This window comes from Chlamydotis macqueenii, chromosome 1 (assembly GCF_036417535.1).
Source record: "Chlamydotis macqueenii isolate bChlMac1 chromosome 1, bChlMac1.mat, whole genome shotgun sequence".
Classification (NCBI taxonomy): Eukaryota; Metazoa; Chordata; class Aves; order Otidiformes; family Otididae; genus Chlamydotis; species Chlamydotis macqueenii.
The window spans coordinates 44,806,311-44,823,040 of record NC_141556.1 but is presented as its reverse complement, the minus strand read 5'-3'; the positions used below and the strand labels follow the sequence as shown (position 1 = coordinate 44,823,040).

The following is a 16,730-nucleotide window of genomic DNA, read 5'->3' as shown; positions in this document are numbered from 1 at the left end:
AGAATACTGCTTTAAGAGACAAACAGCACCAATGCTGACTGGTTTAGATACATAAACATGTGAATGGGAAATGGTTATTTTTAACCCGCCTATTGCTTGGCGTAAGGCTTCAGACTGTTGATTCTATATTTTTTTAGTGAAATCATGGACACCAGTCCAGCTATAAGGAAGTTTTCTTCAAAGAGAGTCCTATTTTAAAATACTGAATACTGATACTTGACATTCTTAATGGACCTTTTTGTATCACAACAAAATCATAATCAGATTCCAGATATGTAATCCTTTATCCACATTTTTTGTTTTCTAACAGTTACAAAATTTACATCGGCTACATGTCTAGTCATACATGCATACGTATATATATTCAAGCACATGGACAGTAATTAAAGAATGAAGAAAATCTGTTTAGGCAATAACATAGGGTGAACTTGTGCCTATGAGGCTGTTGCCAGCGGCTACACTCCACAGTCAGTCAGTGCACTTTGGAGAGCCAAAACACTCTCACAGAAATTCACTTTAAAATGAAGATCATGTAATGTAGTATTGCCCTAATTTAGACTTCTGTTTTCAAATAGCCAATAAACATGCTATAACTTCATGTAATATGAGTGTTTCCCACAACAATCCACTATCTTACAGAAGCGTGAAAAAAAAATTATCCCTACAAAATGTGCTTCTAAGCAAAGCTCTTCTTCCTATGCTTGTTTTCATTTGGAGATAATGTGAAGCTCTTTTCCTGTTTCTAATTACTAGGGCAGTGTCACCACACTGCCATTTCTCATTCTCAAAGCAATCATCCCCTAGATCACAGGAAACTTATCTCATGGCAGCTCCCCTCAGTATACAACTACAAAGTGATGCTTAGCACTGTTAACAGATGACTCAGTCACCGAAGCTACAGCCACCATATGGCATTACAAATATATGCTTCACTACATTCCATTAAAATGTATCTAGGTTTGCTGAAAGGCTTCAAACTGAGGCAAGAGCTGAGCAAGAGCACAGCAACTGCTACGTAAGTAAAACACATGATCAGTTACTCTTTCAACAAGAACCACCCAAACAGCTACACGACTTGAATGAAGCTGTCTGGAAAAGAAATTTGCTGAGAAAACAAATTTTACAGGCAAGTACTATGCAAGTTAAAAGTCACCAGACTTTTCATCTCACATCTCACTCCTATTACAGATTACTTGATTCATCTGGCATTACATTATCAGCATCCTACAGAAGTCATCTAGGTAAAAAATTAATAACTATGTTTGTGTAATTAGATACAGGGAGGTCTCTCAATAATGCAAACAGAACTAACTCAGGTTTTCTTTTTCTCGATTTCAGCTTCAGTTTTAGTCACTAAGAGAGGAAGTAAACAGTGTTGGAACACCTGACAGAAGCAGAAGAAATCTTTCTTGTGACCGCTAAACTTAGATACAAGCGATATATAATATAGCTACTGCATTTGGACATGTTAACAATTCTGTGGCAAATTTCAGGAAAAAAAAAAAAAAGGCACAGCATTCCTGTGTCTTGTCCACAGTCTATGACTTGTTCAAAATTTGCAAAATTTTTTGAGTTTTATTTAGGTTGCACTTTAATTTAAACATTTTTTCCCAGAGAGTAAAGGGATTAAAAAAGGAAAATATTTTAGCACTAGAGTAGAAAAATAAATTTGATTTGGAGGGAATGTTGTGATTGTTTTCCATCCAAAGCAGCTGTAATCCAAATTTGAAAGAATTTGCCTACAATTCTGAAGAATGTCTATAAGTTTCTGAATCTCATGACACTCCTGTGATTAATAGTGGAAACAGAAGGGAAAAAGTATTCCTTTCAAATTCAACTGGGTAGAATATTTGGTCTGAAAAAAAAAAAATCAGAACTTACAAAAAATCTAAGTTGCTGTTATTACCTCCCTGTCATTTTGGACACTTTGCATCATCCACATTAATATACATTTCTGTTTCTTAATCCGTAAGACATCTTTATATTTATTCCTTCTCTCTCATGACGGTCAATTCATTTCCATGCCCTGCGAACTTCTTCTATGATGTATTTTTTGCCTCACTGCTGTGCAGTCCATTCAAAATTCTTACTCACTTATAAGTCAGGTTTTATAGCTCTCTATGGTACCTAAAGAGCAGTTGGTCACCTACATGAAACTATTATATTGAATAATTTCAGCCTTTAATTTATGACTGCCTTTAGCATTCACTTTCTAGCTGTATCACTCTATGCCAATCTGAGTACACCCTTCTTTCCTTCATCCTTTGTATGTTGGTATCTGGTTTCCTCTTGGAACCACCTCAACTCTCCATCATTCCAAATATCCCAAAAATCAGCTTCTTCTGAAGTTCCACAAACTCATGATGGATTTGTAGCTGCTCTGTCCTAATGTATGAATATACATTCCCCTTGTCCAACTGATATTATGTAAGCAATATATTAAATAAATTGCTAAGTAATGCAGTGAATAAAGGCAGACAACAGAATCAGTCAGCTCATAACACATGTGTTTTTAAGCAAACACTTGGCAGCACTGAATTTAACTTTGCCACCCTGATTCTTGCTAAATCCTCCAGACCACTTTAGACTCTCAGAGCATATTAGGAAGATATTATGATCTTCCACAAAGAAAGCTGAGTATTTAAGTGAAAAACTAGACCAACTGAGTATTCCACAGGAGCACAACTGGATTCTAGCTAAACTAAACCATCAGGCCTTTTTTTTTTTAAGGGTTTTGGTTTGGTGAGTTTTCAATTTTTTTTTTTTTTCTCAAGACTTTGGTTTTTGCTTACAGCTAAACTAGAGAAAGCAGTTTAGAATCATTGAGCTCAATGCCAGTTAAAACCTCCCAAAAAGCATCCACTCCCAACCAGATTAAACAGGGTAACCATGGCTGATGTACAGTACAGCAGCATATCTCTTACTCTGAGAACGAAGAAATACTCGTATCCCGATGTAAAGACATGTGCCTTCAAGAACTGGGATGCTTCACTCAGTACTCAGAGAGAAAGTAAGAGATTTCTTAAACCTATTCCCATAATAGTACTGATCCACACCACCACAAAATATATACAAAAAAACCTGCATAACATTTAACCATCTTCCACAACACACTCACTGAAATCAGAAGTCTGATCCACTCTATACTCTTCTGGATTCAGCTTTCATGCCTAACTCGCTATTCTTCTATGAATTTGTTTCATTAATCTAAATGTTTCAAATTACTGAATTCTATCTCGAGAGATATTGTTCAGAAAATAATCAGGAGGAAGGGAAGGGTTCTTAAAATAGCTGACACAGTTGTGGCAGGTTAAACAATAGTTTAACCATTTGTCTTGGCTTCCTTTCTAATCTATAAGGAGTGAGAGTTCTCAAAGGGCATCTTGGAGCTTATTTCAAAATCCTAGTATAGAACCCTTCATTCTGAAATACAGGTCACTTGGCTGAAGCTGATTCTACCTTCTCTTTAATACTATTTTCTTTTTGTTTCATTTCATATTCTAAATGTTAAAAGCATAAACGGCTAAGTGAGATATCTTAATTAGAGAAATTATTTCAATAACTGGTTTGTGCTAATAAAGTATATTTTTTATTTCCTTTTTAGTGCATTTTCTAATCATAGATATAATCTAAATGAAATCAAATATCCTCATAGCTGTTAAGTGGACAACAAACAATAATCAGATAGTTATCCTAGAAACAAGCACGGAAGATACCTATTACAGTAATGTGAGTGTAATGATAATGCTCAGGTAGAAACCTAATGTTACTGAATATCCAGGTTGACAGCTTTAAAAGGAAAAAAAGAAGTCTAAAATTTTATTCTATTCAGATAGGAGAACCAAATTAAATATAAGACTATATTTTACATCACAGATTCTGATAATATCACTACTAAGTGCTCCTCTGAGTCTCAAAGTCATCATTAGCCTCGGAATATTTAGATTTCTAATTATCGTAGTGTTCCCTACTGATATTAACATGAAATGTGATATTTTCTATATTCTCTAGTTACATCCAGACCAGAAATACAGTCCATTATTTGCAGTTGCTATGCATCCTAAATTTTTTAAAATCAGGTGAAAGGAAATCCTGCAGAAGGTTCTTCACAAATGAAACACTTGTGAATAACAGACATTTTGAAGGTAAGAAATTACGAGATAACACATAGAAAATTAGAAATGGAAAATGCTAAATTCTGCAAAAAATTCACTCCAATTCTTTTTATCTTATCTTATTAGCAATATTGAATTACTCAAAAGAGTTGCTGGGCTTTAAAAAGAACCCTGTGTAAGCAAAGGCTATAAAGACTTTTTCTTTCTCCAAAAGAAGAGTGGAAAATAAAGTAAGGCAGATGTAAAAGCACTAACCTGAGCATATGGGCTGCATTGAAAACAACATCAAATTCTGTATTATCAAGTTCAGCTGCTTTTTTTGCCATCTCAGCTGCTTCTATCAGGCGGGATTCTTCTAGGAGGAACTGACCTGCAATGGAGTGCACAGAAAACAACTGATGGTTAATACTTCAGACAATATAGTTAGGAAAAGGAATTATATATAAAAAAAATTAGATGTCTCAGATTGCATATTCAGTCATTTTTTATCTGCTCTGTATTTCAGGATCTTTAAAAGGTAGTAAATATAGAAAAAAAAATGCAATAAATACAACAGGTAATAACTAACTGCAATATTTGCAGACCATATTTATGAATATTAAGAATGATACAGTAACACTCAGCCATCAAGAAACAATACTTCAAACCCCCAACAAGCCTGTTAATTAAGAACTTGCCATTCTGCCTATACACTGATCTTCCCTTCTTCAAAAGAAAAAGAAACAAAATAAAATAGCATCTACAAATGAAATACGTTCCCATTTTAAAAGCATATCTCAAAACTATATGAAATATATATTTGTTGTACATATACAAAGATATTTATTCAGCTTTAGAATTATAAATGGCACTTTGCTTTAAAATGATTATATCTATGTGTACCTTGATGACCTGCTATTTTACCGTGTATTTCAGTAACACTAAGAGAATCAGAACAGGCCAATTTTACAAGTTTCCTATAAGATATTTATCTTTTACCTTAAAAAATATTAGATGGCTAAAATCAAGCGACTGAATTTTTACAAATGACATTATAATAACCACTAAACCAACTTAAAACTGAAAAGAATGAATAATTTAGCAAAAAAAAACCACTTTGGAAGGTACTCGAACCACCTTATTTCTGCTCCTTTTAATGATTTTTTTCACACCTAATTTGTAAAATGTGGTATTTTTGGATCAAGGACTTTTCAAAGGGTTTCAGCCGTCTAGACTCTAGTGTGGACATAACTTTTTATATGGAAAAACTATCTTAAAGTATGCAGCATCTCTTCCTTCCTTTTTAATCTTACTTTAGAAGTAAGACCACTCAACCAGAAGTTCACCAAGACATCACTGGCCACAAGCATCTTCAGGAACAACGCGCCATGAAAAAGTCATTTCCTCTTATGGTGAAGGATTTTCTTTTTTTTCTTGCCTCCTTTCCTCATACATTCCCTGTTACTTACATGCTTGCTATATGCTTATGCAGAAAATCCACTTAACTAGAGCTAGCAAGGTCTGTAGTGGTGAGGTAAATCCAGTGATGCTTTGGTACAATGAAGACTTTCACAGAAGGAATTATCTCAATAAAAAAAAGTGATGAAAGACAGCTATCCTAGCTTTTTCTTTTCTCTGTGGATGCATTTCAACCTAGCAAGAGATGGAATATTATTTACTCAAGCATTTACCTGTATCTTAGTTATTCATATCTGCAAAAAGTCTTAGAAAAACATTCAGGTGCCTTTCTGCATTCATAGCATAAGGATTGCTTGCTTCAGTTACACCCACAAACTTCAGTATGTGCAACCCTTTCAAGTATTGTGATGCTTTGTGTTCATCATTTCTAGAAACTGATAATTTCCAAAAAGGCTTTCTCACATAGAACAATAAGTAAAATATACAATACAAGTAAAAATAAAAGTAGAGAAAAAGATAAAAAAAAAGCATATGAGAACAGTTTGTATAATAAGAAATTAACTTATCTTCAGAATTAGAAAACATCACTTGAGCCATTAATGGAAGTCTCTTAGGGAAAAAAAAATATTGACAAAAGCTGAAGTTTGGTTTGTTGTTTTTTTTTTTTCTTTTCTTCTTTCAGGTACCATATCAGGGTATTCCTTAAATACAGTAGGACAAACTCAGACACGAATCTGAAAATTCTCAGACAAGTAAATGCACCAAATACAGTAGTCACTTCACATATCTTGATTTGGGCTGAATTCCTATTTTGTTTAAAGAGAAATCTTTGAAACAAGCATAACTAATTAGCATTCCAATTCTCTCCCAACAAATTAGCTAATCTTTAGGTCTATGCTAAAGGAAATCAGCCGTAAACTGTTAACATTAAGGTTCTTTTGTTAAGGAAAGCAGTGGATAGCAGAATGAGAACTAGTAACTGGATGTACTACTGACATCCAGTCAGGGGAAAGAAAGGGGACACAACCTTTTAGATTTCAAGACACAGCGAATATTCAAAATAATTCTCAAAAAAAATTATATACTTAATTTAGGAAAAATATTTTGCAGCTTAGAATTAAAAAATGTCAACTGGTCATTAAGTTAATTAGTTCAATAAAGAGGAAAAACTCTCTCATTATTATCTTCAATAAAAATCACTCAAGGGTTTTTAGAGACAGATCTTCAGAAATATACTTCTAGTTTTCTGTATGAAATATTTAACACTGAAGCTCAACAGAGATGTTATCTTATGTATATTTATAACTACCCTTAATGTGAGAAAATAGAACTGATACATTCTACTTCATTTAACATAATCAACAAGATTCTTGACTTCAGATTAATTTTATTTAACAGTAAAAAACTTACACTTCATCCATGTAAGTTCTAAAAATATAACATTATTGGAAACAATTTCAAAGAAATATTAATGTTTTATCGGCACTCTTAAGCCACACACTAGGTTAATTCTTAGCTCTTTAAGAGATCTGTAAGATCAACATGTACTGAAGATATCATGAAATTCGTACATGCTTGATTTCTACAAGAAGTCTAATTTAGAACAGGGTATTATATATATTTATTGAAAAGCAAGTGCACTACTAGATGCTTTAGTCAAAAGCTTGGTTTTATTAACTGTTTTTCTAGGACTTTGACTGCATACATTCCATTAGTCTACATGGACACATCAAACCCATCAGCAACAACTCTAAACTAATGTTTTAAATTGTTAAAACCACAATTTACTCTCCATTTACTACTAAGACTCTAAAAAGTGTCTCTGTAACAGGATTATTATTTTATACAACATATTAAAGGATTATCTTTATTACAGGATTACCAAAGTTAACTAAAAATGATTGCAAGTACTGTGCAACACCAGCCAAGTACAAGTAAAACTTTCAGGTCTTCAGAAAAGAAAATTCTAGAATTGTGCATCACCATAAATAAGTCTCTCCCCTGTACTGGAGGTGGTAATAACAGTGGCAATAAAGCTGAGTGGGTAGGTAGCAGATGATAGATAGCATCCTTTACACCCAAACCCTTACAGGATATTGACTGCAAACACGGGAGGGCAACACCCCTTAACTTCCTTACTCATTGTCTGAGTAGAGGTGATTTAATCACAGGCTGCTGATTAAGCATTTCCTTGATTGGATGGGCTATAAAAATAATTGACTGCGACCTTCTCAATCTAGTGGAAAAGTCAATACCTCAGTGTACAGGTGTGTGGTGGGCTATCCCCCTCCAGCATCCAAACACTCATGTAGCCACTTACTCTCCCCCACTCCAGTAGGGTGAGAGGAGAAAACCGGAAGAAAAAAAAAGCCAGAAAACTTGTGGATCGAGACAAATTAGTTTAATAGACGAAAGAAAGAAGAAAAAAAACCAACACAAAAACAGCGAAGGAAATGGCTCACCACTTCTCACATGTAGGCTGACGCCCAGACAGTCTCCAAACAAAGGACAAAGTCAGAAGCCAAAGCCCTTCTTCTTCCTCTACCCCAGATTTTATTGCTGAACATGACATTATGCAGTCTGGCACATCCCTCTGGCCAGCTTGGGTCAGCTGTCCAAGCTGTCTCCCCTCCCAATCACTTGCCCATCGTCTGCCTACTCGCTTAGGGGGCAGAGTGGGTGGGAAAAAGAGAAAGCCTTGACAGTGTTCAAGCGCTGTTCAGCAACAGTGAAAACATTGGTGTGTTATCAAGTCTGTTTTAGCCAAAAATCCAAAACACAGCATCATCCAGGCTGCTATAAAGAAAGTTAACTCTGTCCCAGCCAGACACAGTGCAAGGCAGAAAATTTCAGTTCAAAATTGATTTTCCAAGTTCTCCTGAAAGGCTGACTGATTTTATTCACACATCTAGATTTAATTTAAAGCACTTAAGTAGAGAGATCCCATTTTGAAAACATTAATCGGCATTCCTTTTAATATGATATACTAAGTTCATACAAGAATTAACTGGATTGGCAGTTTACTGCTTTATTTTCTTCATTAAAAAGCAGACTTCTGAACTTTTCCTGTCAAAGCCGTAAAGATGCATTTTCCCAAAAGAAGAGCACTAGCAGGGCAGAACATTGGCCCTGAAGAGGGATCAGAAGGTCTGATCCACAAGCCCCTGGATCCAGGAACCACTTGTGTGTGTCTAAATTTACATACAAGATTTTCTCCTCTGGCAGGTACCTGGCAAACCCCATGATTTATGAGACACTGCCCCGTACCACATACAGAGCTTATTTATTTCAGGTGTCGCAACTCCAACTCTTGCCAACAACATAAATTATGGTAGCCTGATTGTTTTTTGGAATCAGAACCAGCTTTTGAGAAAACAGCTTTCTAGAAGCTCTGAATCCCAGATTTTCCTTCCTTAAAAAAAAAAAAAAAAGTGTATTTCTCATTACTATTCGCCTAGAATGGGAGTGGGAAATCCACAGTTCAGGTTCAGGTGTGATCTCCAACAACATTGTCTCTTGCCTGGAACAATGTTACTTTTTTAAACAGATATTTCCACCTTTCCTGCTAGACAGCACAGAGCTGAGTGTAAATGTGTAGCCAAGAGTTCTTAAAGACCTTAAAGAGCAGAGAACTGATTCAGTACTTCACTATTCTTTTAGTCATTTTCCCCTAAACTAAGATATCTAAGCATCAGAAAGAGCATAAAAACTGAAAATTTCCGTACCTTGTTCAAACTCTTTTTTTTTTTCCCTTGCAAATTGTCAGGTGTTTTTGAGTCTATATTTGACAAAAAAATGTTGAGGTAAGATATACAAACTATTGAAAAATAAGATAAAAGTATATATGTAATTTAAGCAACAACAAAAAAATTTCCAGTTCCCAGGATTTGGAAAAAAAAAAAAAAACCCAATGTATTTTCATCTTCTGTCGAAACTTTTAACGAATATTTATCCACAGCAATGAAAGCATACAGTTCTCTCTCCCGTATAATTGTCTCTCTAAAATGATCATGAACATTTGCATAGCATTTTAAGACATGTGCCAACAGCAGTTTAAAAGTCACGCATCTGAATTGGTAGTTCTACTGCTTTATTGCAATATGAAAGGTATTACTTGGTTGGGATATGCCTGTGTGTAACAACCTTTTATGTTCAGAGCACAAAGGCACTAGTGCCTTCCTCCAGAATGGGCTCAACTGTTCCCTACAGGCACGACAACCTTTTATTTCACTAGATAAAAGTGCAAGTTGCACCAATCTTTCTTTAATTGAAATGTTCTTTCTCTTTTGCTCACTGGCAAACATTCAAAGGTACTTTGTACCAGAACAGAGTAGGTTTCTGAAATAGCTCATCTTGCTACTGCTGCTTCTATAAAGAACCATTTTTAATGTTCTCACAACGCTGTTGGTTCTGCACTTAACTTAAACATCAACAACTTGCACTTTTGCCCTGATATCTTCACTAATCTAAGCAAAACACAGTAAACTGCCTTCTGAATAAGAAGTAAAAGACTACTAATCCCACCATAATAGCAAATAGGTAGCATTTGCTTCTTTTAATATGTTTGTCACCAAGTCTTCTGCATCTTATCCTCTTCAAAAGAGTTCTCTCCTTCCATGGCAGCAACTTAAACAACTATATTGACAGGAAAAGTAGGTATATCAGGACCATAGACTGAACCACTGAATCTATTTATAATAAACGTCACTAGAAGTTCTTTCAGCACATTCAACAGGGAAGATTTGAAGCCAAATATTTGTTGGTACTTTCAAAGCACTTCAAGTTTAAACAGAAACCAAAATTGAGATCAAGTTCTGGCTGACCCAGTGCACTGTGTCTGTCTTTGAAGTACACAGCAAGGTCACAAGATCTTGAGAACTGAATGACATTCTCACTGGCATGAGCCAGTGAACCACTGAAGTCACCATCAACTGCAACCCTGTTGTGGCAATGCAGAGCAAAAAAAAAAGCAGATGCAACCTGAGATATCTGAATGGAAAATTTCAATCGCATTCTGTGGAAGAAATGAGAGGAGAGACCTTGTCTCAGAGTTGATTTCCAAAGCTTTTCAGGTGATGAATCAATGTTACAAGATGCCAAGTCAAGAGACATGACCTAATATTTCCCTTAAGAGATTCAAAACAGATTCAATAGCTGTGAATGAGCAGTTCCCAGAGTAAGGGAATGTTTGCTTAAAGATTCTGCCTAACAAGCCTGTTAAGACAATTTCTTGCTGAATGTATAGGATGTGACAGGCGAAGCAAAGAGAACTTACATTAGGATCATCTAGATGATAGTAGCATTCCAGGTTCTTATTGCTCCTTACACCCCATTCCATCTTATTTAAAGCTGTTCTCCAGCTTTCTCGCTGGAAGGGTTTTTGAGGAGTTTATCCCCTGAACTGACTCCCACTGAGAAGACTATTCCATGCAAATAAAATATATAGAAAGACTACACAAGCCAGTGGGTGCTGCAACATCAATATGTGCACTGGCTTGGAAATATCACTTTTATTAGCAATTTTCTTTGTCTGAAAAACTTATTTGTTGCAGTTGTGCTAAATATACCATTGGATGTCATCCAGAGCACAACCAGAGATAAGAGAGAAAAAATTAAACTGCAAGCCTTTGGGATGTGATGACTGAACTTGTGACCACATCTGGATCACTGGAAGCTCTCACTAAACCATAAGATTAATGATGGAAACATATAATACAGAGGACCTCATGTTTTACAAACACTAAGCAAGATTCTGGACCCTATTTCATTCCCCAGACACCTGATGATGTATAAGGTTTGGAAAACTGAAATTTGGATGGGAAAGAACTATCCAGTTGCACTTCTGCAGCATGTCCACATTATCCTTTCAAAAATCCTCATAATGAGATGGCACTCATAGGTCAAACCATACGATCATTAACAAAGTCTCCGGGGTTGTTTGTGCCACAGGCTTTTCCAGTTTCTGCAGAAACCCCAAATTCTGGCAACATCAAAGAAGCATAAAGCCACATCAATAGCACTGTCTCTGATCTGCAATTTCTATACCACATCTCTCAAGCAGTCTATTATATTGTGCTGAGGAAGCAGAGTCAACCACAGACTTGGGATGTCAGAATGATAAGATTTATGGATAAACTCAAGGGAAGAGCTAGAAACATGGAAATCCCACAGCGTTTAAGGTCAGTGACCTAGCTTGTTTGGAAATACTCCTCTGCATTCCGCTTAAGTGATTGGTTCTAAAGGGAGCTTGGAATAAATAGTTATTATAGTGGTTTGTAAGAATCTTCTTTTACTGTTGTGTGATAGCAACAGCCTAGAGACCAACAAAAAGGACTTGACAATTTATGTACATATGCCTTTGTACACTCATTATTCACAGCTGCCAAGATAACTGCAAACAAGACTTCAAATGGATATATTCTTCTGAATAGCTCTGTTTCTGGTATATTCTTGTTCAGTTTCAGTCTGGAAGGAAGAAATACTGTCTGTGTTAATAGTAGCTGAAGATTTTCTTAAATCACAGTTACTGGTGAGAGTACTGGGAGCAGAAAGGTCGAAAGCTTAATGAAGTCTTTTGGAGAGTCAGATACATCTCTCTTCCTGTTTTGAGTCTAGGAATCCTGTTTTCCTGGAACTACATTCATTGATATTGCGGGTGGAGGTACAAGCTGTAGTCCAACGTTAGGATCCTAATTTCACAGCAGCTCAAGACAAAGAGACTCTTCCTCCAAAGCGTGCCTATGTTCTACAAACATGTATTATTTGAGTATCATAAACTTGGTTTAGAGTTTCCCTACAAAATCATTATATATTTAATGTCAGAATTTCCAAAAGATTTAAAATGGCAAAAAAACCTGTCATTTGCTGAGAGGTTAATGAGCACATATTGGGAAGGGTGGCAAAGTGATGGACATATTACATCTGGTTGGCTTTGACTCCATCTCATACAGGAATTTAATTTCTCAATTCATAATCACCATGTAGCATCTGGTGTTCCCAATGGAGCAGATCCATGCATTCTGTTTTATTTATCATTCGACATATACTGCATTTAGCAAAACTCTCAGTCAGAAATGGAAAAATCATCCACTGAAATTAGGGACTGTGAAGTCAGTTTTAATAATTTCATTGACAAAGATAAAAATTGACCCTCCTATGGACTAGGGTGACATTTCTTCCATGGGCACAAAACTCTCCTGAAGAAATTAGTAAGACTTTGTTTCTAGGTCATAGTTGATATTTCTCTTTCTTATCAACACAATTTTGACATTTTATTTTTCATTATTACACTGTTTTCTTCATAAGATCTTTTCTTTGAATACGCAGGAGAAAAATAAATCTTTCCCAGGCTGTTCTTCAGGCAATGAAGAACAAAGACATACAGCTCCAGCACTGTGAACTATGTGACTACCCAAATATGTTATAAATAGCATCACATCTAAGAAGAAAACTGAATGCACAACTGTAAACATATGTAAATTCTCACACTCACTAACACATGTAAATGTATGACTTAAAGACTGAAAAAAATGACGCTTGAAAATCTCCCGCTATCATATTTCAATGAAATTTATTTTGAAGCTTAAACCACAGCAGTTCAAATCCATTTTCAAGCTAAGACTTAGAAGTAGTAAAGCAGTCATCCTTGGAGGCACGGCAGATACAAAGTGCTCACAGATCCAAGTGAAAATTTAGGTATCAAAAAGAGTTAAAAGTTCAGTGCCTAAATAATGATCAGAAGGACTTAAGATGAAAGTAAAAAAGTAAAACTTTTAATAGTTAACAAGCAGTTAACAAGTTAAACGTATGTAAAAATACAGATAATATGAGAAAAACTATAAAAAACAACTCCCAAATTATAACAAATTCAAAACTGAATAATAATGCTAAAAAAAAGAGAATGTTTGGGAACATGTTAATCTGTTCTTCCTTCAATGAGAATATAGCTAATATGCTTCAGTTTTACCTAATCTGACAGCATGTTTTCCATTTTGTTTTATATCTGTAACTGGGAATGCACTGAAAAAGGCAAATGATTAATGTGAATTGCCTAATCAAGTGAATGCATAATTAATCTAATGAGAATAATTCATTTTTAGAATGAAAAATGAATCATTAAACAAGTCAGAGTTATTAGAAACAATGTATTATTCAGAGGACACTATTTTAAAATGAGGTCTCAATGGTAATTAATAAAACAGAGTTAATTTGAACATCCTGTTGGGTTCTAGACTTACCCATTCCAATTAAGCCATTACAAGTGTAAGGGAGGCGAGACCTCTGTACACACATTTATCTTGGAACCTCACTCCTTTCTCCCCACTTCATTTTCATTATGTTGTAGAGAGGCCACTATATGCACTTTAAGAGGCACAGTAGCAAAACCTATTTTTAGTAAAGTAAGTAAAATGAAATCTTGAAATCTGCTTTAGTGGTGGTGTTTTGTTTTTTTTTTTTTTGTTTTGTTTTGTTTAAACCAAAAGTTATAAAGGAAATAAAACCATTTTGGAGGCAAAATGTTCGCACAACTTAAATTTCACTGTACCTTTACGGGTTTTTTTTTTGTTTGTTTGCTTGTTTAAGTGAAAGCTAGTACAGAAAGCCTTCAACAACTTTAAACCCCTCAACTACACTGCATCTTACTAGCCATCTCAATGAAAAGATACTGAAGAATTTATTTTTGTTTCTTTTCAAACAGACAAGGACTTAAGTATACTGTTTGAAATTCACCTCATCTCTCCGCATTAACAAATTTTATACAGAATCTTTCTTCAGCTTCTCCCGAGCTTGGCTCAGTGTAGACAGAAACGGGAGATCTGCATTCCCTTTGTGGGTGGTCAGCACTGTATCCAAAACAAAATAATCTCTGGGCCGTAATGTCACTGGTCTGACCTGGCTGAACATTTCTATGTTTGGCACACTTGTTAACAAATTTGACTTACTGACTCTTTATATGCCAAGAGTTTTTAAAATATTTATATGGAAATGCCTTTGGAATCCATTAGGTCTTACGTATCTCTCTGCGCTTTCTCAGATTGATACTTCGATTCATCCCACCTGACCACAAGCAGTTAATCAAGGCCCCTAAGTTTTAAAAAGTCCCCTCTACAGTCAGTGGAGACCATTTCAATTATGTCATTGATCTGTTGATGACAGAAGCCAACGATGTCTGGGAGAATCCAAAATTGAATACTTGACTTAAATGTTCAAAGTGAAGTGGGATGCATGAGAGCCAATATCCAGAGTAGATGTGGGTAGGATATTCTGAAAAAAAACTTTCCCGGAGAAAATAAAGATGGAAATTAAAAAATAAATAAGCACTGATTGAGTTCAACTCAGTTTAGTTAAAACTGTTCACTTTCAATGTTCTTTAAAAAATGTGTATTAAAGATATGCAATTAAAAACCTCAAGCTTTATAGCAGTACTCAAATCTAGTTTCTGAAATAATCTCCTTCAATGTTTTAGTTTAAAAACATGTAGGTTGTGCCAAAAATAAATTTTCATTGGTGCTTCTGTACTCTTTCCTCTGCTATTTTTTCCTCTTCCTGGTTCATATGCATTTTCTTCCTTTCATCTGCTTGGTGTTTCTGGTAGCGTACCGTGTACCTGAGTAAGTTGTATCAGATCACCCATCAAGACTACATATTCGTAAGACAACAGTTCCACATAAAGTCCAAATGTTCAGTAACTGGCATATGAGAAAGGGAAAAGGGAAAAGAAGGGGAAAACGTGAACAGGTGAGCAGCTGCCTGCATTTCAGGCTGAGAGGGGACTGCTACTCTCTCTGGTCACTAGAGCGAAAGCCACTTCCCATTACGCCCAATGAAGTGGCATCACATCCGCAGTGTGCAGGGACTTATATCTCTTCAACTTTTCCACTATTTCTCCCTTCAGACATCTGCAAGCATAATGAGTTTCAGAAACACTGCTTTGAATCTAAATCCACTGAAATCCAAAGCCAGTAAATTACCTGTACAAAACTAATTATCACACTACCTCGATCAGAGTAACATGCTTTGGTGGTATTATCCCAAGAAGCAACCATAAAACTGTTCACCTCTCAATTTTCATGTGATCAAATAAGCTGGCTTCTGCACTAAATCACGTCTTCTAAGCATAGCTTTGGCTTAAAGACTGAATTAAAGCACATTATAATACAAATGTAAACCTCTCAAAAGATACAGAATATGAACAATTTTTTTTTCTGATAGCTCCAAAAAAAAGACAAAAAGGTTAGAAGTCAAAAAGAACATCTGCACATCCTGGGAGCACAAATTTTAAGTGTGTGCATGTATGTGCACTTGGAAGAAAATCTTCAGTCCATTTATTCCTGCTACTCCATCAACACACTGTTGTGTTCCAGCTGACCACTCTTCATTTGCTGTTCCATGAGGTTATGTGGTTTTTTTAGGGTTGATGCCAACTATTTTATTCTCTGTTCCAACATCTTCATGCTGAGAAAAAACGTAATCTCTAAGATTTACACGCAAAATATGGATGTATTTCCCCATAGTTTAATGCTTGGCAAATAGGACGTGGACTGTACCTGTGACAAGGTGCTAAAACAAATTAATGAGATGTAGAGATAAAGCTTAAAGTGCTCACTAGGGATCCTTGTGTAATACTTGGAATGTCCCTGGTAAAACACACTACAGATTCCTGACCAATACAAGAAATAGGTGGAAAAGAAAAGAGAAAGAAAGATGAAAAGAAAACAAAGGGAAAAAAAAAGCAAGAACAATTTATTTCAAATATTACAATGTCCTGTTCCTGAAGGGACAAGGTTTTGAGATGACCTACACTAAACAGACACATATGCCAAGCAGAAAAAAACATATCTTTCTCATAGCTACTTTGATTTAAACATGGAGTGACATCACTAAATTTGGTGAAGTGATCAGAAGCTATAAAAACAAAAGAAAAGGTTTCACTTGCATTCAGTATAGCTCTCTGTGTATAAAATACTCCATGATGGAGACCTAGTGACTGGTATATAGAAATTTCTTGGGTCTATAGCCCTTCAGCATCACATTTTATTAGGCTGGTATTCCAAACACTGACTAAATTTTGCCCTTCACTGTAATCTGCAGAGTAGAATCTCACTTATGTTGCAAAAATGATCTCTGCAAAAGGACACAGAAATCACTTTTTGTACCTGTGACACAATAAAGGAAAACTTTGCTAGTTTTTAAGGAATAAACTGAACTCGGAAACAA

The 16,730-nt window shown here is 35.5% G+C and overlaps 1 protein-coding gene across 1 annotated transcript in view; it reads right to left on the bottom strand.

Annotated features, from left to right (window-relative positions):
- Positions 1-16,730, bottom strand: part of TMTC2 (transmembrane O-mannosyltransferase targeting cadherins 2) — a 257,441-nt gene that overhangs the window by 26,956 nt on the left and 213,755 nt on the right. The window contains exon 10 of the mRNA XM_086749874.1: positions 4,371-4,485. Within this exon, the coding sequence (XP_086606000.1) occupies positions 4,371-4,485 (115 nt within the window). The remainder of the gene's footprint in view (positions 1-4,370; positions 4,486-16,730) is intronic.